General features: G+C 45.1%; 1 protein-coding gene across 1 annotated transcript in view; it reads right to left on the reverse strand.

Annotated features, from left to right (window-relative positions):
• Nucleotides 1-634: 634 nt before the first annotated feature.
• The window catches only part of LOC147440085 (mitochondrial fission 1 protein A-like), a 33,771-nt gene continuing 7,881 nt past the window's right edge, over nt 635-26,524 (reverse strand). The window contains exons 2-5 of the mRNA XM_086485757.1: nt 1,447-1,588; nt 1,240-1,361; nt 1,106-1,169; nt 635-1,016 (exon numbers count right to left, since the gene is read on the reverse strand). Coding sequence (XP_086341883.1) covers nt 931-1,016; nt 1,106-1,169; nt 1,240-1,361; nt 1,447-1,588 — 414 coding nt within the window. The 3' untranslated portion in view covers nt 635-930. The remainder of the gene's footprint in view (nt 1,017-1,105; nt 1,170-1,239; nt 1,362-1,446; nt 1,589-26,524) is intronic.

The raw sequence follows: 26,524 nt of genomic DNA on the forward strand, positions 1-26,524 counted from the left end.
TCACAGTACGATGACCTAGATATGATCACACTGCTTATAATGGCAACCATATGGTCTTATCATTGTTGGGTATAATTGCTCCAATTTCCAAGTAATTGGTGGAGTCCCCAGGTAGGCTAATACTACCAATGTACCCTTATACGTCAGCACACTGCTAAGCATCCATTTTGAATCACAACAGATGCCCAATGGCACTTATAGAGCATCAATGTATTGGAATATTGATAAGTGATAGAAATGCTTTTTCTGTGTTCATCGAAAAGTCACGCCATAGAGGGGCATAAGAAACGAGAGAAGATAAATTTTATTGGCACATTAGTAACAATGGATGGGACTTCAAAAGACGCCCACAATATTTGTAATGCAATTTCACAGAATCGATTCAATTACCAGCAAACCATGCCTACTTTGTTGCTTCTTTCACTTGCAAGTACAAAAGCGAGTGTCTTGCCTAGTAACACAAAGCTCTACTAATAGTGACCTAAGATCCTAATGAGTAGGCAATCCATCACTAAATTCAAATCACTAAGTCTACTTATTGCAAGCAAAATAGAAGTACCTTCTACATACTTTCCCACAAGCAAACCAACATGGGGCAACACATAGAAACAGGAAAACACACAACATGCAATCATGAGCAAAATAGTTTTTGACTGCACAACTTTTCAACCGTGAACGTTGTCCATCTAAGTTGCAAAATGTCCTTCAAAATGAAAGCATTCGTAAACTCTGTTTGATTGTAAAGCCCTGACAAAATTTTCAGCTTGTAGTCACCCCACTCTTCCTGTCCATCGCTATGGTTTTTATTTTAGGTTGAGAGTATAGTACATATATATCTGCAAGAAACCGACAAGCAGAGAACTCCAGATAATACACATGGATACAAGTTACTGCAGACACAAGCTATGTGTTCGGTCTTCCAGACAACAGTTATCGTTTCTTGACCAATAATGCTGCTATACCACCAGCAACAACACTCGCCGCAGCTGCCGCTATCCCTATACCAATAACACCATCTGCAATATTGTGAAACAAGAAAGCGAAATCCATCAGTTACGGCCCCCAAATACAAAGACATGAGGTCAAGAACATTGAAATCGTCCACCTTTGGCAATTTTGTCTTCTATCATCTTTCTGAGCGTTAATCCTTGTCGAAAGTCAGGGGTTATCTGACAGAAACACATGTTAGAAACCTAGTTGGAGAAGACTTACCACACTATTTTTCGATGGTCCATCTACCTCAAGTGCATGGTCAATATGACGCCTTGCACGCGGTATATCACCAGCCCGATAGTTACCAACAGCAAGAAGATAAAGAATCTCTCTTTGCTGTATTTCATCTGGATTTTTCTCCAAAGAAGCTGGCATAACACAAGAATCACCTTTATATCTCTGCTCCAAACTGTCAAAGTCGACAAAATAAAATAAAAAATCACAAAATTCAACCTTCCAGCATCAAGATCCCACGCTGGACATCTGAAACCTGGCGAGAATGCACCAGAGCCCAGGATAGCCTCATATAGCTTTCATTCTTGTCCAATTCCTTTCCAAATCCAGAGCCTGCTCCTACAGCGTCCCGCTCACAGCCCTGGAGACAACTTCATGCACGATCATTAGAACACATGCAATTGTCAAAGCTAACCCATGACATTAGACGGGGGTTCCGGTGTAATCTTACAGAAAGAAGTGGCGTAGCATTTGCACTGCTTGATTAAGAAAAGAATATTCTTGGTTTACCCAGCTTGCTCATAAGCAACGACTGATTGGTTGAACTTGAGGTTTATTTGAGGTTTGCCTTGTCAAAGAACACAGCAGAAGGCAGGAGAGGGGACAATGGAGCAGAGAGGGGAAAGAATGACTGGACACCAAGCTGAATACTGAGAGCAGCACAAAGTGGCATAAAACCGGCAAGAGGAGAGGTTTAAGGCTTTGTGACTGCTCCAGTTGACAGTAGACAAATGATCATTGTGGGGTTCTCCAAACATGAGAAACGCCAGAAAATTTGGTGGAACAGGTACATGCCAGACTCGAGTCAGAAGCAGAAGCACATCACCCTGATTTTCGAGCACTTGAGCAGTGTCAGTTTCCTCATGGCGAAATTTCCCATTGATCCAATAAACCACAACCATTTTCCCAAACGCTGCACATAGTTGGAAAAGTTAAAGCTTTCTGGAGGCTTCAAACAAGAAGTGGGGAGTGAGCTGGAAAAGTACCCATTTGAACGGTACCAAAGTCAACATATGCGCCAAAGTCACAAGGAACATTTCGGAGTTTTCAACGTTTCAGGGTTTTAAGACGCAACGTTTCATCCATCAGCCAAGTGTTTCTATAAAGAACAAACTAGACGCTTTGAAGCTGCAGAGAGCATTACAAGAGCGTGCCACATTAAACTCTGTGCCACAAGTCAACCCACAGGCGAAAATGGTGGCACAGCTGAAGAGAGAGCTGGAAGAGCTCGAGGCTCATAGGAAGCCCGAGCACAAGTATGGTGCAAAATCTGCCACACTCAGGACCGGCACAGGCAAAAATGGTGGCACAGCTGAAGAGAGAGCTGGACGCCCGAGTACAAGTATGGTGCAAATTCTGCCACACTTCCAAGAGTGTCCTCAGAGTCTCCTGCCAGTTTTGTGGCAAGGGAGGTCACGAAGCCGGGACAATTATCACCTCAGGGGTCTGTACCACCTCAACGGCCTACAAGACACTTTATACAGAACTACACATAGCAGTATGGACCTGCAGGTTTGAATGAAACTAATGGAAGATCCTGCTATTTGTGAACACATAACAGGATTAAGAATGAGATGATGATGATTTTGGAGCAGTGACAGCTCTCGAATGAACCTGATATCGAATCATGAATTTTGAATCACGACTGAATCAATGGGACTATCATGAGCACATCAAGAGTTCCTGCGGGATGAGATGGCCACACAGCTAGAACTGAATGATTGGACCACTCTGTTCAGTATGAACTTAGTGATGGATTGGGATCCCCATAAATGATTACTCGCACATGACAATGCTTGAGTGCAAATGGAATGATCACTCGCACACGACAGTGCTTGAGTGCAGAAATCTATGGACATAATCAGAATATGGGATTAGTCTATCCGACATCAATGAGATCTGGGATAGATTTAGATGCGATTGCTAAATACGTTGCCAAGAATCATGGTCCTAGATCAGAACCAAATCCATGGACGTGATCGAGATATGGGATTAGTTAATTGACATTAGTGACGTCCGGTGCGGATCTAGATGCGATTGCTAAATACATCGCCACGAATCACGGTCCTAGATTTTATGTGTTGTGATTTGAACGTGATCTGAATGTGATGTGATGTGACTGTTGTCACAAGACGGGCACCACGTGCCAATAGCAAAGAACAGACTGAACAGACTTTTAGCACTTCAATAACAACTGAACTGAGAGAGAGAGAGAGAGAGAGAGAGAGAGAGAGAGAGAGACGACACGCGATACGAAGTGGTGGAATTCCACCCCAGAGAGTATTGGCCCCAAACCTTGGCGCCCCTTTCGGTATTTCTTTATATTACTGCTGATTCGCAAAGTACAATAGCCGGGGAGCACCTGCTCTCCAATCTGCGCACTAAGGAGGGCCCCCAAGGCTCATATTTAAAGTCCCAAAGCCTAAAAGCATCAAATATGAAAAGCTGGCCCCAAAAAAACACTTTCCTAAAATTTCGGGATTTCCCTAAAAATCCACCGCGAATTGTGGAACGTCCGTACAGGTGCCACGTCATCATATTTTGATGTACAAAGTCTTTTGAGTGTGTTCTGCTTTATTTTTAATGTCTTTATGTCACTTGGGGCCCCATTGGACGGGGTCCCCATAAGTTGGTAGGACTTCTTCTTCTGTTACTTGTTCTTCTTAGGGTTTCTAGAATTAGGCTCTACAGGTTTTAGGGTTAGGGTTTTTAGAATTAGGGTTTGCAGATTTTAGGGTTAGGGTTTCTAGAATTAGGGTTTGCAGGTTTTAAGATTAGGGTTTCTAGAATTAGGGTTTCAACAGTTAGGGTTTCTAGCAAAAATTCGGGTTTAGGCAATTAGGGTGTCTGGCAGAAATTAGGGTTTAGGCCCCTCAGCCACCTCTGTAAGTTGGCTCCATTCTTTAGGCTTTGACACGTCAGCAGTTTGTTACATCTCCCCTTCTTGAAAGAGAGTAATCGTCCGTGATTACAACATATCTGCAAAACAACTCAAGTTAGCTCAAAAAAAAATCGAGGGTCATTCCGGGGGACAATCAGTTTGCTCTTTTTATTAAGGAGTTAGCTTCTCCCTTTTGCTCTTTTGATCAAGGAGTTAGTTTCTCCTTTCGGCTATTTTGATCAAGGAGTTAGCTTCTCCTTTCGTCCAGATCGGAACTCTTGATATTCCGGCGTAGTAAATCAACCATCACACCCAGACCGTATTGATCTTCCACGGGTGTCTTGATGCACTAAAATTACACACCCAGGCAATCTCATCCAGTTAGGAATATTCGGTGGTTGGCACATCACAATGCAACACAAATGCTTACATATGCATGTTACAAGACATAGAAACATAAAGCCGCCGATGAACACTCCTCCAGCATAACCTAACAAGGTCCGGGCCGGGAGATATTCAACGACTCCCTCATCACTCCTCCCGCATAACCTAAAAAGGTCCGGGCCGGGAGATATAGAGGCCTTTTACAACCAAACGCCCCCCAGACCGCAGCCTGCGTCGTTTGGAGGTGCTGAGAGTAACCACTACTCAGACTTCTTAATACTCCTCCCGCATAACCATCCAGGTCCGGGCCGGGAGTCACAACAAAAATACTCCCCCCGTAAATAACCACAAGGGTCTGGACCATGAGTTTTTTTTTAAAAAAAAAACAATTTTCAATCATTCAATACTCCCCCCGCAAATAACCACAAGTGTCCGGGCCATGAGTATGAACAAGCATTCTCAAACATAATTTCTCACTACTCCACCCGGGAGTAAAATCACCAATCATTGAAACCAGTATCAAACCAGAGTCAAACAATTCAAATCAGCACCAAGACACGTTTAAAACAGATAGCATCCATTTCAAACAAATTCCAAACAGGATCACCAAACAAGTTCTCAAACAGACTTGAAACTTTAAAAAAAGCAATCTCGACATTAGTCGAGCTCAAAAAGTCGACTGACTTTCCATCCTGAAACCTGCACCAAAAATTAGGGTTACGTTCATTCCGTAAGGTCGTAGCCGAGCACAGCATGGTCCATCAACTCTTGGACAGACTGTGTTTCTTTGGCGGCGATGGTAGTCCCAAGATAGCAATCGCACCAAATCTCCAAGGTCATCTGCTCGTGAAGAGACATCTACTAGGAGATGTCGAGAAATTTCAAGTTATGATCTGCTAGGGTTTCCATGGCAAGCATTTCAGGATACCCCACTCTGCCAGAAGTTGCAATCCGAAGGAAGATGTCAAAAACCATATAACTTCGGGCAAAAATTTTCTTGAAAGCTTGCCAAGTCCTTGGAAGTGCGGCTTGGTAGCTATAGACATCAACATCTGCATGGCACTGCTTCTGAGAAAAACAGTGACTTGAAACAAATCTGCATCCTTCTCTTGCAAGTGATCTTTGTGGCTTATGCCTTGTAAGACATGAGCGGTGAAGACGGGAGCGCGCCCGATGCGCGATGAAGTAAGGGTGGGAGTGGCTAATTAAGTCCGGATTGGAGGGCGAAGATAAAATTCTAAAAGCTTTGTCTGCTCTTTTGTAGAACCGGTATGCTTTCAGAAAAGCACGCGCCTGATGCTCTGATACCACTGTCACAAGACAGGCACCACGTGCCAATAGAAAAGAACAGACTGAACAGACTTTTAGCACTTCAATAACAATTGAACTAAGAGAGAGAGAGAGAGAGAGACGACACGCGATACGAAGTGGTGGAATTCCACCCCAGAGAGTATTGGCCCCAAACCTTATTTCTTTATATTACTGCTGATTCGCAAAGTACAACAACCGGGGAGCACCTGCTCTGCAATCTGCGTGCTAAAGAGTGCCAGAGAGGACCCCAAGGCTCATATTTAAAGTCCCAAAGCCTAAAAGCATCAAATATGAAAAGCTGACCCCAAAAAAACACTTTCCTAAAATTTTGGGATTTCCCTAAAAGTCCACCGCGAATTGCGGAACGTCTGTACAGGTGCCACGTCATCATATTTTGATGTTAAAAGTCTTTTGAGTGTGTTCTGCTTTATTTTTAATGTCTTTATGTCAGTTGGTAGGACTTCTTCTTCTGTTACTTGTTCTTCTTAGGGTTTCTAGAATTAGGGTTTGCAGGTTTTAGGGTTAGGATTTCTAGAATTAGGGTTTGCAAGTTTTAGGGTTAGGGTTTTCAAAATTAGGGTTTCAACAGTTAGGGTTTCTAGCAAAAATTCAGGTTTAGGCAGTTAGGGTGTCTGGCAGAAATTAGGGTTTAGGCCCCTCGGCCACCTCTGTAAGTTGGCTCCATTCTTTAGGCTTTGACACGTCAGCACTTTGTTACAAATATCGTCTTTGTATAAGTGTAGGATTTGTGTCGTCTAGTGCGTCGGTACTTAGAGTCGGTGTCTACTGAAATGGTCTATGGCTTATGTTTGATTTTGCAACAAACTGATGACGTGGTGGTACTGCCCGAAAACACAACAATGATGTGGAAGCCTATAGCATCCTGCTGATGTAGTAGAAGCGGACAGATGATGACGTGGCAGCAATATAAATTTCCGTAATTTGTGATGATAGGTTCACGAGGCAGCAATACGGATTTCCATAATTTGCGCTACTTTTTGGACCAGCTTTTTGAACAATTGCTTTTGGGATCGTTAGCTTTTGAGTTTTTAAGCTTTTGGGGCTTTGCTTTTGGCATCCCTTGTAAGAATAAAAAGACCCTTAGGGGCCTTACTCTTCAGAGCATCTAGACGTAGAGTCTGAGAGCAGAGGACCCCTTCGGGTGTTGTACTTTGCTCGAGCATTAATATAATAAAGAAATACCGAAAAGGGTGCCAGGTTTTGGGCCGTGTCGATGCAAAGTTTAAAGTTATGAAGTATTTTAAGTGATTCTCTCGTGTGTCGTGCCAGATTCTTGACTTGGGGTGCCCAAGCTTGTGACAGATACAACCGGCACAAGATGCGGCGTAGCAAATGACGTGGCAATTTCCGGATTTTCCGCTGACAGTGCTGACATTGCTAACGTGGCAGATTTCCGCAAGACGCGCTGACAGTGCTGACGTGGCAGTTACGGAATTCCGTGATTACGCTGGCAGCTTTTTGGCATTGCTTTTGGACCAGAAGCTTTGAGTTTGAAGGCTTTTCATGTAAACTAGGCCAAGGGCCTTCAAATATGAGGTTAGGGCTCATTCTCTGACATGCTTCCTGGAGAAGGTGCAGAGTCTGGAGTACTGGTTTGTACTATGCTGTATAAAGAAATACCGAAAGGGGCACCAAGGTTTGGAGCCAATACTCTCTAGCGTGGAATTCCGCCACTCCGTGTCGCGTGTCGTCTCTCTCTCAGTTCATTTATTATTGAAGTGCTTAAAGTCTGTTCAGTCTGTTCTTTTCTATTGGCATGTGGTACTCGTCTTGTGACAGCATCGACGGAGGCTGCATCAGAGGATTCGGATCACTTTGGCCCGACATGCATGACGCCTCGTCAGACTACTGACCATGGAGGAAATTGATGAGATCTGCCAGCCACCGATGATGGATCTCTTGTGATTTAGCTCTTTTGAAGATTGTACACCCTATTCATCTTCTTTGCATCAGCCTTTGTATCAACTCTTACCTATTATATCCCCCCACACACACCCACATTGTGTTGTATTACCCCTCATTGACTACTTTCACCCCCCTACTCATATCCTACACAATTCCAGCTAGCTGCTTAGTTCACATCTAGCAATTTGCCCAATGTGATCCCATTATTTATTTCGGCTTTTAGGTATCTATTTTACTTATTTGTCAAAGTCTAGGTAGGGCAATTTATTGAGGCTTCTATATAAGCAACCCCTTGCCTCCATTGTATATACATTCAGTTATTCATTGCCAAGGTTGATTGGTTCAAGAGACTCTCTCTCTCTCTCTCTCTCTCTCTCTCTCTCTCTCTCTCTCTCTCTCTCTCTCTCTCTCTCTCTCTCTCCGCTTCCGCATCGTCAACTTTGACATGGTATCAAAGCTCTTAGTGAAGCTCCGTGCTTGAAAAAACGTTGGTGGAGAAGGGCAATCGGAGGAGAAGAAGAAACCTTGTCGCCGCTACCAAACTACCTTCTGCAAGAGCATCTCAAAACGCCAGCCTTTTGCTAGCTAGCGTCGGAACTCTCCTACTACTGTTTCCTACGAGCGAGTTGGAACGCCCAACCAGCAAGTGAGTCTTGTTGTCGTGGGAGCCTGTGTTTTGATACGTTGCGAGCAACGGTGCAAGGTATTCCAAATCCTTGAGAACCAAGGTTCTCGCCTCTGGATCTCACCTTCCAAACTCAGGGCATGACATCCCTGCAACTCTCTTTTCCAACTCTATTTCCAGAGTCCTCTTCCCGCAAAACAACTCTGCTTTCCCGGACATGAAGTCCTTACTAGGGAATCCCAACTTCCGGATCACAACTTGAGAGACTACCTCTCTCCAATCCGTAGATCTACTTCCCAAACTCGGGTACGAAACCCTTGGGCTGATCTGGCTCTAGTTCCTCAAAGCGCTTTTCTCCTGCAAAGGCTCATGCCTTCCTCTGCTCCTACTCCCTCACGAAGAGGGAGTACACCTGCAATCGAATACTCAGAGATCATAACATGAAAATCGTTACCTCCAAAGTCTCGACGCTCAAAACGCAACTCGGTTCTCGAAAAGCAATTCCCCGGAAGAGATCTCTACATAGAAAATCCTCTCTTCCAATCCTACACACAAAAGAGATGTGTTCTCGGGTTCCTTCTCGTAAATCAGCCCCATCTACGTCATTTATGGCTGAAACAGAGAAAAACAGCAGCTTGTCGCGATGGAAACACGCTCCATAGGCACTTCTTCGCGAGGGAACTCGCGCACTGGGTCTTGGCGACATCGGGTACACTTGGGGCAGCCATGGGCATCACCGGCAAACGTCTTCTTTGCGGGTGAACTCTGCAGCAACAGCATCTCTTTCTTGCAAAAACTGATCCTTTCCTCTGAGAGAGCATGTGATGCTTTTCTAGCTCTTGGCCACGGCACGAATAGCAGAGCATTCACTACTCGCATAGAGATCACGGTCGTTTTTTTCTTTTTCTTTTTTTTTCAATTTTTTTTCTTCAAATTTTTTTTTCATTTTTTTTCGCTATTCTGCCAGAAAAAGAGAGATAGAAAACGATGGCTGAGTTGTTGCCTTATTTATCAGATGGCTGCCCACTTATTAAATGGGCGGCCGGCATATTTCAAAAATAGTCTGAATCTGCCCAAAAACTCAATAAAACCTTATAAGTTAAAAACAATGCTTTCACAGCACTTCCCAGGCGTCCCTGGATGCAATCACACGCACAGTTGCAATGCAGACATAGACTTCCTCGCGGAAAAGCATATGCTTTCCTGAAAAGCAATCCCGCTTTCTCAGAAAGCATCTATTTTTCCTCAAAGTTTCCTCTGAACCCATCTTCATTCAAGTGCTTGCTTTTCCTTGTGCACAATTCCAACACAGTTAATTTCCTCTCGACTATGGATATCCCCTTCCCGATGCACCCGTCACCCACCTTGTGATGCATCAGGAATACCCATCACCTAGTCCTTTCCTACCGAACTTACGATACAATCTCCTTCGCGATGCTCTATGTCACCCATCCTATGACGCATCAGAGATGTCCGTTCCCGGATGGTCGGATACTTCTTCCCGACGCTCCCTATCACCCATCCAATGTGACAAATCAGAAGTGCCCGTTCCTGGTGGCCTTACAGATATTCCCGTTCTCAGTGCTCCCATCATTACTTTGAAAGATGTACTAGGAATACTCTGTGCTCGGATGTCTCAAGTGAGAAAAACCCTCTCACTTAAAATTTCAATAATTCATTTAGAATTATTTTTCCTTGGTGTAACCAAGCGAGAAAACCCTCTCACTTATAAATCCAATAATTCATTTAGAATTAATTTTCTATCAGATAAAGCCAATTTAGCAACATCCCTCTCACTTATAAACAGTTGTCCTCGATTGTAGAGGTCCAACTGAACTGCAGGGGAGAAACCAGAAAGATTCCAAATCTTGCTCAATGGTGAGTTGAGCTAGTCCTTTCTCAAAAGAGAACTTAAAAATTAAATTAAACAAAAATTCAATAATTCAATACTTACCTTACCGGTTCATGTCTTTCCTCTAGTACCTCGAGGAGATCCTTCACCTTTCATTAAAGTTACAAGCCATGTAAGAACTCGTCATTCACGTCTTTCCAACAGATTGGAAGTTTCCTCCTCCGAGAATCTGTTAGCTCAATTCCACCTTCTCAATTCGAAGAAGAATAATCCTCTTAGAAATCAATCTAGGTCTATGTCCTTGCTCATAACCTTGCGCTATTAGTCCTGAGGATATTAAACCTCTTGTCTCCTCCCGCATAGGGCATGTCGAGTGTCACAAAGTGATGACGTGGCGGACAACAGAAACCCTAATTTCTGCCAGAAACCCTAATTTCCAAAAATCGCAGAGGCGGAATATTAAAAATAAATAAAAAATAATAATAAAATTGGAAATTTTGAGCGATGCAAATCTCAGCTTTTTGCTTTGATTTGGGAGAAAGAAAGAGAAAAAGAGAACTTGCTTTTTACTGACTCTCATTGAGAGAGAGAGAATCTGCTTTTGCTTTCAAGCTTTTGGGGCTCTGCTTTTGGGCATCCCTTGTAACCTTTAAATTAGTGGTGAGGGCCTCACTTCTCACGGCATCTGGACGCAGAGTCTGAGAGTGAATCCCGACCCCCTCTCTTGTACTTTGAATTGATTAATACAAAAAGAAATACCGAAAGGGGCGCCAGTCTTTGGGGCCAATATCTCTGAGCACGGAACTCCGTCGAGCCAGTGCAAATCTATTGTGATCTGTGAATTGTTTTGAAGTGGTTATTTGGTGCTGTCGCGGTTGATTCTTGACTTGGAGTGTCCAAGTCTGTTACAATGGTATCAGAGCTCGGCCGATTTCTCTTCTACGGGAAATCCGATCCCCGAATTTTTTTTCCGCGGCACCTATGGCTTCAGGCAATGATCAGTCGACTCCCTCTGCATCTGGAGATGCGGGCTGGGATCACAACGAAGATTCAGACAGAGAGTATGGCCCGCCTCGGCCTACTCAAGCGGAGCAAAGAGAGATGACGCGTCGTCAATTGATCGGCGATGCAACAAAGATGATGCTCAATTTTGCCAAGGACCCGAAGATGGCAAAATATATGAACCAGACCTCTTTGGAAGAGGTACAGATGGAGTGGCAGAGAACCACAACACCACTCCCGAAACCCGCTCTCAAGAAACCTTCTGCCTCCAAGAAATATACGGAGAAGGAACTGGAGAACGTGGTTGATGCACGGATTGCTCAGCTTTTTGACGCGCAAAAGAAAGCCAAAAAGCATCGCAAAAAAAAACCAGAAGAAAAGCGCTGACTTCCCGAGATATTTGGGTCGTCAATCGACTTTTGACAAGGCAAAGAAACAGAAGAAGCGTGTTCGATTTGAAGGAGTACCCAGTTCTTCTTCTTCTTCTTCTTCTTCTTCTGACAGTTCTTCTAGCTCTTCAGATTCGAGCGAAGAAGACAGAAAGGGTAAAAAGCGAAGCAAGAAACAAAGCTTCGGAAAGGGCAAGAAAAAGGCAAAGAAGGCTACATCTCGCCCAGAGACTGACAGTTCTACTGAGGACTCGTCTACAGACAGCTCAGATTCCGATGATGGAAACTTTTATGCGAACAAGAAGAATTTTTTTTCCAAAGCCAACCAGTATGACTTTCTCAAAGATGAAAGCAAGAAAGTCCGAGAGTTTAAGGAAGATGGCCACTCGATCAAGTGTGATACTTGTCAGGATACTCAGATGCTTCGAAGGCTTTGTCTTTTATACAACAGTTTGACATCGCTTTCGCGGGAGGACGCTATTCAGAGCACTCCAAGATTCGAAGAGCTACCTCTTACCTTAAGGGGAATGCTCGTACTTGGTGGCCCACGCTTCTTTTAACAAGAGTGCGCCAGCTAAATGGCTGAAATTTAAGAAGCTTTTTGTTTCTTCTTGTTTGACGCAAGAATGTGAACGAGATATACGAGCTGCTTGGAACCATCTTCGGATGACCAAGAGCGATACACTAAATGCTCATTGTGAAAGATTCTGGAGCTCTTTTCTACCTGCCTCTTCATTCAAGAAGATCTCATTCAGAGAACAGATTGAGCGGTTTACCTTGGGTCTACCTACAGAGATCCGAGATCACTGCTTGGAACAGAAGTCAGCTTCTATTCAGGAGTTGATGAGTCATGCGAAGCGGGGCTTTGCCATTCACTCTGGCAGTTTGACCTACCCCACAGATAAGGCCATGACACAACGAGCCGAACAGACTTCTGGGAATGAAAGTAGAAAGAAAAAGAGCAACCCAGAGAAAAAGGATGCACGACCCAAGCTTACGACCCAAGCTTACTCCTGAGGAGAGAGCTCGCTTCATCAGAGAGGGGAAGTGCTTTGGATGCGGGGAACATGGACATATCTCCGCGAAGTGCCCTAAAAAGGCACAGAAAGAACAGAATGATAAAGACGACGACAGGTCTGAGAGTTCAAGAGCAACTGAGGAATGTGGCAGAAAAGGCAGATAGAAAAGCAAAACTGGTACCACATGGCGTGGGACCTGCACCGAATCTAATGTATGAAAGTACAAACTTTGCCGCTTTTGGGGCAAAGTGAAGGATCATGAAGCTCTTTTGAAGGAGCCAAGGCCAACTTCTTTTCACTTGGAATTGGCGGCTCGATTTGGAAATTACCCCAACAGACTGATGCCATAGGCGGAGGTAGTTCGATTGGCACCCGGATGGGATGTTGCCATTACACCGAGCATTGGCAAACTTTGTTTGCAATGACAGGGGTGTTCAGGGCACGCGAGTGACGTTCTACTCGGGATCCCTTGGTACCACAAGAACTACGCCGTGGTTGACTACCGGGCCGAGAAAGCGACTTTGATAAATGAAGGGCTTAGAGATTGTACTTGATGAACTTCAGTTTCTTACTCATTCTTTTGGGAGAGAACTGAACGCTAGATAAAGGTTGAATATGTTTTGACCTGATCAAAAGAACGCCAAGATTTTTCTCCACACTCATGCCGATTGCTTTTCAGAGGGCCTGAAGATCAAACCATTGATCTGATACTTGGAAGCACGCAACCGAATCGGCCACCTTACTGTGTGAGCCGAGTACAGAATGAAAAGATTATGAACCCAGTGAAAGACCTCTTGGAAAAGGGTCTTGTCCAGCCTAGTACTTCACCGTATTGCTCTCCTGTGTTGTTGGTTTTGAAGAAAGAAGGATCTTGGAGAATGTGCATCAATTATAGCACTCTCAACGAAATCACCATCAAGAACAGATTTCCGATTCCTAGGATCGATGATATACTCGACAGGTTACAAGGATCCTCGTGCTTTAGCAGGATTGACTTGAAGAGTGGATATCATCAGATCAGGATAGCACCAGGAAATGTCTACAAGACAGCTTTTCGGACGACTTTTGGGTTATTTGAGTTTTTGGTGATGCCTTTTGGCTTAACCAATGCTCCTGCGACATTTAACCGGATGATGGACAGGATTTTTCGAGAGTACAGGCTATTTGTTGGCACTTTCTTTGACGACATCATTGTTTTCTCCAAGAATGAGGCAGAACACAGAGATCATCTGCTTCAAGTCTTTCAGGCATTACGAGATCACACGTTAGTGATTAATGCAAAGAAAAGTGAATTTTTCCTACCAGAGATACACTTTTTGGGACACATTGTGTTAGCAGCAGGAGTGCAAATGGACCCGGCCTAGATAGAGACTATCCGTGATTGGCCCGATTTGAGGAATGTCCATGAAGTTAGAAGCTTCTTGGGACTGTGTTCGTACTACAGGCGGTTCATACGAAAGTTTGCAGAGGTTGCTTCCCCTTTGCATACCTTGACAAAGAAAGGAGTACCTTTTTCGTGGGGACCCACAGAGGTGACTGCCTTTCGGACATTGAAAGAGAAATTGACTACGGGACCTATTTTGACTTTGCCGGACTTGCAGAAGTCATTTGAAGTATATTGTGATGCTTATGGTCGTAGTCTGCGTGCGGTCTTGATGCAAGAAGGCCATGTCATAGCTTACGAGAGCCGTTTGTTCTCTAGGCCGGAGATGACGGCACAGATCTATGAGAAAGAGCTTTTGGCGGTTATCCATGCTCTTACTCAGCGGCGGCATTACCTACTCGGAGCGGATTTTACTGTCTTTACAGACCATCAGAGTTTGCGCTACTTCTTGTCACAGAAGCAGCTTTCGGAAAAGCAGATGCGGTAGGCGAACATCTTGTCACAGTTCCACTTCCAGATTGTCCATGTGCAGGGACAGAAGAATGTGGTGGCAGATGCTTTGTCTCGGAAACCGTTGGTTCTGGTTGTTTCCGCGATACATCATAGGAGCTTCGAGGATATGGTCGATCAATATGCCACAGATACAGATTTTGCAGATATTTTCACACGGATACGAGATGGGGAGACAGTAGCTGGATACTCCCTTCGGGAAGGCTACTTGATGCGAAAGACTATGTTGTGCGTTACACAGCCGTTGAGGGATAAGGTTATGACTGAATGCCACTGTCCACCTTTTACGGGTCACCGCGGCATTGCTACCACCATGAAAGGGGTAGAGAGATTTCTTTTGGCCGAGACTCAAGAAAGATGTGGAAGAGTTTGTGCGCAGTTGCTTGGTATGCCAGAAGGTCAAGTTTAACAGGCATAAAGCACAGGGATTGTTACAGCCTTTACCCATACCCACCCGCCCCTGGAAAAGTATTGAAATGGATTTCATTTTTGATCTCCCGAGAACACATGATCACGATGATTTTCCGATTACATGGCACGTCTGAGACGATTGTCTCAGACAGAGACCCCAGATTTATGAGTTTGTTTTGGAAGGCAATTTGGGAGAACATTGGCACGCAGTTGCAGTTCTCATCATCGTTCCACTTACAGACTGACGGGCAATTTGAGATTGCCAATTCAGTGGTTTTAGATTTATTGAAGTCTTGTATCTCGGATCAGAAGACTCAATGGGAAAAGAACTTACCTTTGGTGGAATTTGCCTACAATAACACGATACACTCTTCGACGGGGAAGACGCCATGTGAGATTGTTGAAAGTGCTGCGAAGGTTCCATCCTTCCTGAGCGCAAAAGATTAGATATTTGAAGCGGATGAATATTCGCGAGATTTGGATACGGCTTTTCCAAGGTTCGCGAGACTTTGCAGGAGTCTCAAGAACAACAGAAAAAGGCAGCGGATCGCCATCGTCGCGACTTGAAACTGAAGGAGGATGATTGGGTGCTCTTACTTTTGAGAAGGCACGCCTAAGAAAGAAAAAGGGAAAGGAGAGGCTTCTTCCAAAGCTTAGTATGCGATACTACGGACCTTTCCAGATCACTGACAAGATAAATGATGTCTCCTTCCGATTGAAACTGCCAGATACTTGGAGGATTCATAATGTATTGCATGTGAGTCTCTTGAACCCTGTTAAGGGTGATGTGCCTGATGATGGGGAGCCTGATGAGCAACCCGAAGTGGAAGAAAATGAGGAGATCCTTGTTCCTGAACAGATTTTGGCACATAATGATACGAAGAAAGGTAAAGTCCGAAGGCGGTTCTTGTTTTAGTTCAAGAACTTTCCTGCATTTGATGCGAAGTGGATGGAGGAGGAGGACCTAGGAGATACTCCTCGGATTGTGAAACTTTACCTCGATGTTTTGGTTTAGCATAGTCTACTCCAAACGGAACCCAGAAACTCAGCTTGGCCGAAGATCTGGTGCAGTGGGATGCACAAGAGGGGAGTTACTCCGCTCCTTTGTCAACAGATGCCTTGATTTTGATACTAAAGTCACTGATGTCTCTTTGAGCTTCAGGGATACTGAGAGCTGACAGTATTCTGCTGGATGACTTTATGAAATGGAATTCCTGATTATGATACTGATTTGTTCTTAACTTCTTGTGAGTGCAGGAACTGATAGATGAAATGACTACAGCATTTTGGTCTGATTGATCTCGAATAGACATGGTTGCAATAGGGGTTAGTCAATCGGACATCGATGAGGTCCCGATTGGACCTAGATGTGATTGCTAGCTACATTGCCGATAAATCATGGTCTAAGATCCGAATGAATGTTGAATGTCATGTGATGTCCTGTGATGTCTGGTGATGTCGTGTGATGTGACTGTAGATTTTGTACATGTGCTAGATGTGTGTTCCTAGTACGTAGGTACTAACAGTCAGTGTTTGCTAAGACGGTTTATGGCTTTTGTCGGTTTTGCAGGCGTAATCGCGGTCGATTACAATGCTTTCAAGAGGGGGGTATGTCACAAAGTGATAACGTGGCGGACAGCAGAAACCCTAATTTCTGCCAGAAACCCTAAAATTCCTGCAAACCCTAATTTCTGCCAAAAACCCTAATTTCCAAAAATCGCGGAGGCGGAATATTAAAAATAAAAATAAATAATAAATAATAAAATTGGAAATTTTGAGCGACGCAAATCTTAGCTTTTCGCTTTGATTTGGGAGAAAGAAAGAGAAAAAGAGAACTTGCTTTTTACTGACTCTCATTGAGAGAGAGAGAGAATCTGCTTTTGCTTTCAAGCTTTTGGGGCTCTGCTTTTGGGCATCCCTTGTAACCTTTAAATTAGTGGTGAGGGCCTCACTTCTCACGGCATCTGGACGCAGAGTCTGAGAGTGAATCCCGACCCACTCTCTTGTACTTTGAATTGATTAATACAAAAAGAAATACCGAAAGGGGCGCCGGTCTTTGGGGCCAATATCTCTAGGCACGGAACTCCGCCGAGCCAGAGCAAATCTATTGTGATCTGTGAATTGTTTTGAAGTGGTTATTTGGTGCTGTCGCGGTTGATTCTTGACTTCTGTTACATCGAGAGCATTAAACTCATGTGAATCTTCCTGTGGCAGACAAAGTGCGTCATCTTACCAAAGTAAGTTCTTATTCCGGGCCTTTGCTTTGGGTAGGCCAATTGTTTTGATGCAAAGTTTCCTTATCCGAGTTCTTATTCCGGGCCTTTGCTTTGGGTAGGCCAATTGTTTTGATGCAAAGTTTCCTTATCCGACACTCTGTTAACTTGATTCCGTCTTCTCAAATTCGAGAAGAGTAATCTTCCTAGAAATCAATCTAGGTATCTGTCCTTGCGCATAATCCTGCGCTGTTAGTCCAGAGGATATTAAACCTCTTGTGTCCTCCCACATAGGGAATGCCCAAGTCATAGCGTATTAAGCTCGATGTCTTTCACAATTTGCGATCACCTTAAAGAAGGTGCTTGTTCCGGGCCATCGCTCAACACAGGCGGACAGTTCCAATCCGAAGATTCTTTATGCACGGCGGCACTTCCTTCAAATCTTTTTCTCCTGCGAGTTATTACCACCAGCAGTGTTTTCCTGACGCCCATTAGCGTCTCTTCCTTGAAGAGGCCATCCTTGCAAGCATCTAGGACTCCTCACAAAATCTTAGGCAGATAAAATTCTAGCCATACCATTATGTGAACATAAGTTCAAACTCGGCCCACTTAAGGGCGAACCCGCTTTAGATGTCAATGATGTTCTCCCATATGTGGTTAAGGTAATTCTTACCATTTTAAAACAGTTGGCGAACTATATTCTTACGAACATAACACTTCGAATTTATTTCAGCAGCGTGTAAATGCTACTTGATCTGCTCATGGAGAAACATATACCGCAACGTACTCAATTATCAACGAGCCATAGTTACATGGGACGGCGGGTCGGGGTCGGGAACGGGGACAGGACGGCAAAAGTCAGGAAACGGGGACGGGGTTCGGAACGGCAAAAAAAAAAAAGAGTTTTTTTGGCATTTTTTGACCTACACACATGCCACACACATAGAGCATCACTTTGACCATAAATTTACACTAAATAGACCAAAGAACACGAGTCATATAGGCTGAAATGTGCTAATAAAACATCGATGATCGATGGATACAAAATGAGAAGTGCATGCCACAAGGGCTCAAGAGTCAAAAAGCCTAAAGGACTTAGGACAAGCCTGTGGCCCCAAGGATAACAAAAAGTACAAAGGGCTATGTAGTATGTAGTAGGTAGAGTCGTAGACTCAAGAGTCTAGACTCGAGAGTCGAGTGATCAATGATCATCAAACTCAAGAAGTGCTCGCCTGTTGAATCTCCATATCGTCGTCGTAGTCGAGGTCGTCAGCGACGTATGAGGGCTCGGGAGACTTGCATTGAGGCTCGAAATCCTCCTCTAGCTCCTCCAAAAGAGTATCGGCCATAGATGGATTCTCTTGTGCCATCTCCCACTTAGTGAAAGGATCTGCCTTGTGTGTGACGCTCTTGGAAAGCATGCGCAAGTTAGCGCTCACAAACACCAAATCATTGGCCCTCTGAACCCCAAGGCGATTCCTCTTCTTAGAGGCAATGTGGCTGTACACACTCCATAGTTGCTCCAAGCAACTAGTGGTACATGCTTGGCTAAGGACACGAAGCCAAGCGTTGCAAATGTGGGCCATCTCCTCCATAGTCCTCCCACCACAAAACTCTATCATCCGATCCATGGCTTCGTAGACTTTGCCAATACATGGCTGCAAGCCATCCACCACTCGAAGTAGGTGTAGAATAGGCTTGACCATGGCGTCAAGAGTCTTCACCTCCTCCCACCAAGCAGCGTCGTCGGCCCATTCTCTGCATTTCAATCCTACTGCTTATGTAGACTCCGGCATGGCCTGGAACTCATCACTGAGAAAGAGGCCCCTTAAGGCTCCGCCACATGTAGACAAGCCGCCTAGCATAAGCCAATTGAATGCAAATCTTGTCTCTGAATATTTGAGCAAGGACAAGTGGCTCCTCTTTAAGAATTCATGGCGCACTTTTTGATGGTTGAGCACAAAGGAGACAATTTGAGAGGCGTCACCAATGGTGGGTGAAATCCATGACAAGTTCCCTATGTCCTTGAGGAGGTTATTGAGGCAATGCGCCATGCAAAATGTGACATGGATGCTGGGATACATGCCCTCAATGATAGCTCTGGCTGCCCTATTTGACGCCTCTCCATCTGCAACCATACAAAGGACATTCTCCGGGCCGGTGATCTCTATGGTGCTTGTCCACTCTGCAGCAAGTATCTCGGCGGCCTTGCCACTATCAGATGCATCATGTGACTCCACAAAGTACATCTCCCCCCGAGAGTAGGCCACCACTCCGTGGATGGACCGCTTGCGGGTTTCGCTCCATCCATCTACAAGGAGAGAGACGTCATTGGTCTCCCACAAATCCTTTGTTGCTTGGGCCGCTTGCTCCACGGTAAGCTTCTCTTTGTCAAGGAGGGTGGTGCGAAGCCTCTCCGATGAAGGTGGCACATAAGAGGAGCCATATTCCCCTATTTTCGTAACCATGGTTCGAAAGTATGGAGACCTATCCACACAAAATAGAGCATGTTGTGTTAGTATGGAGAGTCGAGAGTCGAGAAGTAATAATCCATTATGAATACAAAATGGAAGATTGCAATGTGCATATGCCAAGGGAAACTCACCGCGAAGCATGGAAGGCAATGTGGTCGTGGAAGAAGAATCGGGCAACCGACCTATCCATCTCTTCCTTCAATTTAGGATTCCAATTTTCGTTGAGAGTGGTTTAGCGATGCGGAACGGAAGAGGATGGTGTAGATGCATGGCTCTTGAAGCTTCGAGAGATGTCGTCAAGGTTGGCTTCCCTTTGCTCTCGCGGTGTCGCCGTGGCGGAGGGATCAACGGCAACAAAACGGCCCCTCTTGGCCGCTTCCGCAACCTCATACACCGTGAGCTTCTCAAGAAGATCCAACCTCTTCTCGGGAGCTACATGAGGGCAAAACTTCACCTCGTGACCAAGTTCATGAAGAAGATGGACTCGCACTTTGTTTGAACCACCCGTTCTCTTGTATGGGCATAGCTTGCACGTCCATGGTCTTGCACCGCCACCTTTGCCACGCGAGCTAAAGTCGACTTCATCCCACCACGACCACATTTGCACGGCGGGCCTCCTTCGAGAAGAACCGGCTTGAGAAGTGGAGTTGGCTTGAGATGACATGATGGTGGAGAGACTCGAGAGAGTAGAGCTTAGAAGTTAGAGGAGTTAGAGGAGAGCTTGTGTGGAGAGAGAGTAGAGGAGAGCTTCAAAGTGGGTAGAAGAGGGAGAGGAGAGCTTCAAAGTTCAAACTTCAAAGTGGGTAGAAGAGGGAGAGACTTGAGAGTGGAGACTAGAGTGTAGAGTAGTCAATGGTCATGTTTCAAGCTTGAGCCTTGAGGCTTGAGCAATGACTCAATGAGGCTATGAGGCTTGAGCAATGAGCATTGAGTAGAGAGGAAAGCATTGAGTAGCTTGAGCTTGAGGGAAATTGCAAATTGGAATCAGACTATGAGTACTAAGAGGCCCAAGGGAGCCTTTTATAGCCTCCCAAGGGCCAAGGCCCCCCAATATGTGGCACTTGGGGCTGCATAGAGCCGTTAAAAACCGTCAAAAAAGTTGAAAAACAGTCACTTTTTTCGGCCCGACTGCAGCCGTTCCCGGCCGACCCCGTCCGACCCCTGCCGTTCGGTCCGTCCCCCCTGCGACCCGCCCGTCCGGCCCGAATTCCGTCCGTCCCACAGCATCCCCTTCCGTTCCCAGCCCGGTTACGGCCGTCCCCCGGCCCTAGGGCCCGTCCCCCCCGTCCCCTGTAACTATGCAACGAGTATCAGAAAACCTCTTCTCCGTAGAGCAATTCAAATTCCTTCTACCGAACACATCTCAAATAGAGATTCTCGTGTCGGAACATCCTTGCGCGCAAAAAGGAGCTCAAGAGAGTATAACAAACTCTTGTCGAGTTCCTTGGCATAGGTCTGCATCTTCGTGTGTTATCCATGTATCCTGTCACAAAACGGGAGCGTACACGAGCACTTAGAAAATCTGAAAATTATAATTCTTTGAAAACATGAGAGAAGGTAGAAGATCGACACAGTATTGGGGACCAGAAGATGGGCTGGTCCCCCCCCCCCGTTAAGAGTATTCTTTTATTAAGGGAGAATTCTTATACAAGCACGAGAACCCGAGGAAACCCCTCCGTTCTGTAATCTTAGACCCGAAGGTCGTGCTTCCCCGTAAAGGGCTTGGGCACAAGGCCGTTCCTTCCCGTAAGGGACTTAGGCGCGAAGCCGTACTTTCCCGTAAGGGACTTAGGCGCGAAGCCGTACTTTCCGGTAAGGGACTTAGGCGCAAAGCCGTACTTTCCCGTAAGGGACTTAGGCGTGAAGCCGTACTTTCCCGTAAGTGACTTAGGCGTTAAGCCGTACTTCCCGTGAAGGGCCTTCCCGTAAGACGGAAGATTCCTGCAAAACAAACCACACAAACACGCGACAACAATTCGTATGGCGAATCCACAATAGATACCTATCGCTCTTGCGCGGAAAAAAGCGACTTCCGTGCTTCGTAGTCTCGCGATCTCTTGCGGCGGCAGAGTCTTCTCTTGCTGACGTTGGTACCCCCTTTGAGTGAGGGCATGTGGTGCTTTTATAGCTCCCTGGCCACGGCATGAATAGCTGCTCACGTAGAGCTCACGATCGTTTTTTTTTTGTTTTTTCTTTCTTTTTCTTTTTTTTTTGGGTTTTTTTTTTATGCTGTTCTACCCGAAATAGGGAGAGAGAATTCGCTGGCTGGTTTTGTTGCTTTATCTTCTAAGTGGCTGCCAACTTATTAAGTGGGCGGCCAGCATATTTTAAAATTGGTCTGAACCTGCCTAAAAACTCAATAAAACCTTATAAGTTAAAACCAATGCATTTCACAACACTTCCCACGCGTCCCTGGATGCAACCACATGCACGAATGCAATGCAAACATAGATTCCTCGCGGGAAAGCGTCTGCCTTCCCGCGATTGTTCTTGCTTTTCGTAAAAAGCTTCATTGAACCCATCTTTATTCTTGTGCTTGCGTTCTTACGCGTATTTTCTTACTCACTTCGGATTTCCTCCTTAGCCTACAGGATGCCCCCTTACTGATGCACCCGTCACCCATCGTGTGACGCATCAGGGGCACTCGTAACCCGGCCCTTTCCACCGAACGTACGAAAACTCCTTCGCGATGTTTACCGTCAGCCATCAAATGACACATCAGAGTTGTCCGTTCCTGATTGCAGTTCCTGTAGCTACAGTCTTTTAACAGTTCTTAGTGCACATAATAAAATATCCTAAAAAAGAGATTTAATCATTAAAAATAAGAAAATAGTCCAATTAGCAACATCCCTCTGGCTTCTAAACAGTTGACCTCAACTGTAGTGCTTGGACATATACCTCCAGTATCTGGGGATAAGCTGCTAATTCCTCCTGCGTCATCCACTGAGCATCTAGATTCGAATAGTTCTTAAACTTAACCAAATACTTCCGTGTTATCTTTCCGAATTTGAGAGACCGCTCCTGATGACTTACTATCTGCTCCGGTTGGAGTATTTCTTATGTTTCCTCAACCTCAGGAGGTTCCTCAGCGCTAGGCTGGCTCGGAGGCGGTCCCACATACGGCCGGAGTAAACTGACATGGAAAGCATTATGGATCTTCCAATTAAGCGGTAGCTCTATTCGGAAGGTGACATCATTCACTAGCTCAGTGATCTTAAACGGCCCATAGTAACGGGTAGAAAGTTTTACCACCTTCCCCTTATGAGACGCTTGTTTCTTAAGTCTTGCCTTCTCAAACTTGAGTAAGACTAACTGTCCGACTGTTAAGTCTAGATTCCTTTTGTGCTTGTCTGCAGCTTTCTTATGCTTTTCCTGAGAGCGTAGAATAGCTCTCCTAACTTGCCCGTAGGCGGTGTCCAAATCCCGGACAAACTCATCTGCTGCAAAGATCTTATCCTTAGTTAAAAGGATGGGTGGAAGCAAAAGCTTACCATAGAGAATCTCAAAAGGTGCTTTCCCCGTCGATGAGTGTATGGTATTGTTATACGCATACTTGACAAGAGGCAAATATTTCTCCCAATCAGATTGCCGGTCTGACACATAAGCTTTTAACATATCCAATACTGCGGAATTGGCTATCTCACTTTGCCCGTCCGTTTGAGGATGGTAGGCAGATGAAAAATTCAGCTTTGTACCAAGATTATCCATCAAGGCACGCCAAAAATTTCCTGTCATGCGAGGATCTCGATCACTCACAATAGACTTGGGCATTCCATGATGCTTAAAAATCTATGCCAGAAAGACCCTAGCCATATGATCTGATTTGATCGTTTTCTTGACTAGTATAAAGTGTGCTTGCTTGCTTGCTAAACCTGTCCACAATGGTCCAGATCGCGTCATTTCCAGTCTGAGTTCTAGGGAGGTCCATGATGAAGTCCATGGCAATACTTTCCCAAGGTTCATTAGGCACAGGCAAAGGTTGCAGCAACCCAGGCGTCTTATGCCGATCATACTTCACTTTTTGGCAAACCAAACATTCCCTGACATACTTATCAATGTCTGCTTTAAGGCTAGGCCAAAAGAAATATCTTTCCATTGCTAAGGTCGTAGGGATAATACCCCGATGACCCGCATAAGGCGAAGCGTGTGCTTCATCCATGATCTTCTTTCTTAATGGTTCCGCCACACATATGGCTTGATGGTGGTAGAGATAACCGTCCCGAATGGAATAGGGAAACTCATTCTCTCCACGATGTAGCTTTCCCCAAACGGTGGAGAAGTCTGGATCATTCGGATACAAATCCGGTAGTGCTTCTAATTCTTGGTGATACACCGAAGTGATAGCGTTCACCCTTGGCCGCCTAGACAAGGCGTCCACGACCACATTCTTACTCCCAGCCGTGTGAAGGATCTGGAAGTGAAACATAGACAAAAAGTTTGCCCATCTCATCTGCTTCTCAGATAGTTTCCTTTGCGTAAGAAAATACCGCAAACTCTGGTGATCAGTCTTGATCACAAAATCCGCTCCTAGAAGATAGTGCTTCCAATTGGATAAGGCGTGAATCACAGCCGTAAGTTCCTTTTCGTAGATTGATGCATGCAACTCTGCATCCTTAAGCCGTCTGCTTTCGTAGGCCACTGCATGGCCTTCTTGGTTTAGCACTGCTCCGATGCAATCGCCTGAAGCATCACAGTGAACCTCAAATGGTTTCCTTAAGTCAGGCACTATCAGAATAGGTCCATGGCTTAGCAAGTACTTGAGCCGATCAAAAGCTCCTTGTTGTCTCGATCCCCATCTGAAAGGAATCTTCTTCTTTGTCAAATCATGAAGTGGTCCTGCTACATGAGCAAATCCTCGGACAAACCTTCGATAATACGAACATAATCCTAGGAAGCTACGTACATCATGTACCGTAGTGGGAATAGGCCAATCTTCTACCACTCGGATCTTGGCACGATCCATACTCACTTGATTGTGAGAGACTATATGGTCGAGATAGTGTATCTCTGAGAGAAAGAACTCGCTCTTCTTTGCATTCACATGCAACTCATGCTTTCGCAATTCTTGAAATACTAGGTCTAAGTGCTTCCGATGTTCCTCTTCTAACTTAGAGAAGATGAGTATGTCGTCAAAGAATACTCCTCGATACGGGCTGAAAATGCGGTCCATCATGCGGTTGAATGTCGCAGGAGCATTGGTCAAGCCGAAAGGCATTACCAAAAATTCATATAGTCCAAAGGTTGTGCGGAAAGCAGTCTTATGGACATCCTCAGGGGCGATCCGTATCTGATGATACCCACTCTTTAAGTCTATGCGACTAAAGACACTTGCACCCTGCAACTTATCAAGTATATCATCAATCCGAGGGATCGGAAAGCGATTCTTGATTGTGATCTTGTTTAAAGACCTATAGTCTATGCACATTCGAAACGTGCCATCTTTCTTCTGCACTAGTAGAACTGGAGAGCAGTAGGGTGAAGCACTTGGCCGTACTAACCCTTTCTCTAGAAGCTCGTTGACTTGCTTCAAAATTTCCTCTTGCTGAGCAAGACTTACCCGATAATGGGGGTTGATTGGGAGGCGAGCTACCCGGTATGAGATCTATGCGGTGATCTTCCGAGCATACCGGAGGGAGTTCATCAGGAAGTGTTTCCGTGAAACAATCCTTGTACTTTTCAATAAATTGAAGACGCTTCCCTTTCTCCATTTCTGTGTTTCCTTGAACATCTGGAATTTAGTTCGAGCTTGGTATTGCGGGTTCCTTCCTTGCTTTCTCTTGCCTCGTAGAGGCTTGCTCTTGCCGTTGCTGCTTTAGCGGGCAATCAGGTTTCACATGTCCTTTCTCGCCACAGTAGAAGCATCTTCCTTCCTCTCTGAAAGTTAGAAGTTGAGTAGGAGAAAGATACTTAGTTCGCTTGCCAGTGCCCTCTTGCTTCTTAGAATGATCATCGTCTCTAGATGGAGGACGTTTTCTTCCTTGGCCCCCTTGGTCATCGTAGACCCCTCTTTGTCTTGCACGGTAAGTGATATGCTCTATCTTTCTAGGCGTCCCAGTTGAGTGCAAATCCTCAGCAATGATTGCTGACTCCATCATCCTCTGAAGAGTATCATGCGGATACACTTTCATACTCTTTCGAAGCTGCGGTTGGAGACCCGCTTCGAACTTCCGTTTCTTTTCCTCGTCGGCAATCTTCATGAAGGGAGTGACCTTCAAAAGAACCGACCCATACTTGTCCACATAGGTCGTTACTTTTTCATGTTCCTTCTAGGCAAGCCAGTCCCATTCCTTCCGTATGTCCTGCTAGAAGTCAAGCGGAAGAAATTGTTCATAAAATTCAGATTTGAAGCTCTCCCAAGTTCTGGCCTGAGAACCTTCCAGAATCTTGGCTAGCCACCAATTACTTGTTGTTTCCTTGAGGTGCATCCCCACATGGCGTAATTTGGATCTTTCTGTGAAGTGCCCATTGGTAAAGGTAACTTCAAACTGTCTGATGAAGGACAGTACTTTGGAGATGTCTCTCCGTCCATTGTAGGTTTCGAACTTGATGTCTTTTGTCACCCGATTTGAAGACTCTCATGCGATGTTGAGACTTGCGACCATGCTTCTTGAATCGAGGCTTATCTTTAGGTTGATGAAGAGTAGTAGTAGTAGCGGCTTCCTCCTTCTGACGAGATGATCGAGAAGTAGAAGTATAATCAGGAGAGTAAGATGGAGATGAGATAGAGATGTCCTTGCTCTCGTCTAGCAAAGAGAGCGCTTTTTCCTAGCCTTTCCTTGGAGTAGGCCGTTCATTACGATCCGAAGATCCTTTGTGCACCTCGGCACGTTCTTCTTCTCTTGCCTCCTGTGGTCTCAAGCCAACAGTGTTGTCTGGATGCTTGACTGCATCAGTTCCATTCGTTTTCTTCATTCCG

The sequence above is a fragment of the Adiantum capillus-veneris genome, chromosome 16 (genome assembly GCF_014529385.1).
Source record: "Adiantum capillus-veneris isolate H3 chromosome 16, ASM1452938v2, whole genome shotgun sequence".
NCBI classification, from domain to species: domain Eukaryota; kingdom Viridiplantae; phylum Streptophyta; class Polypodiopsida; order Polypodiales; family Pteridaceae; genus Adiantum; species Adiantum capillus-veneris.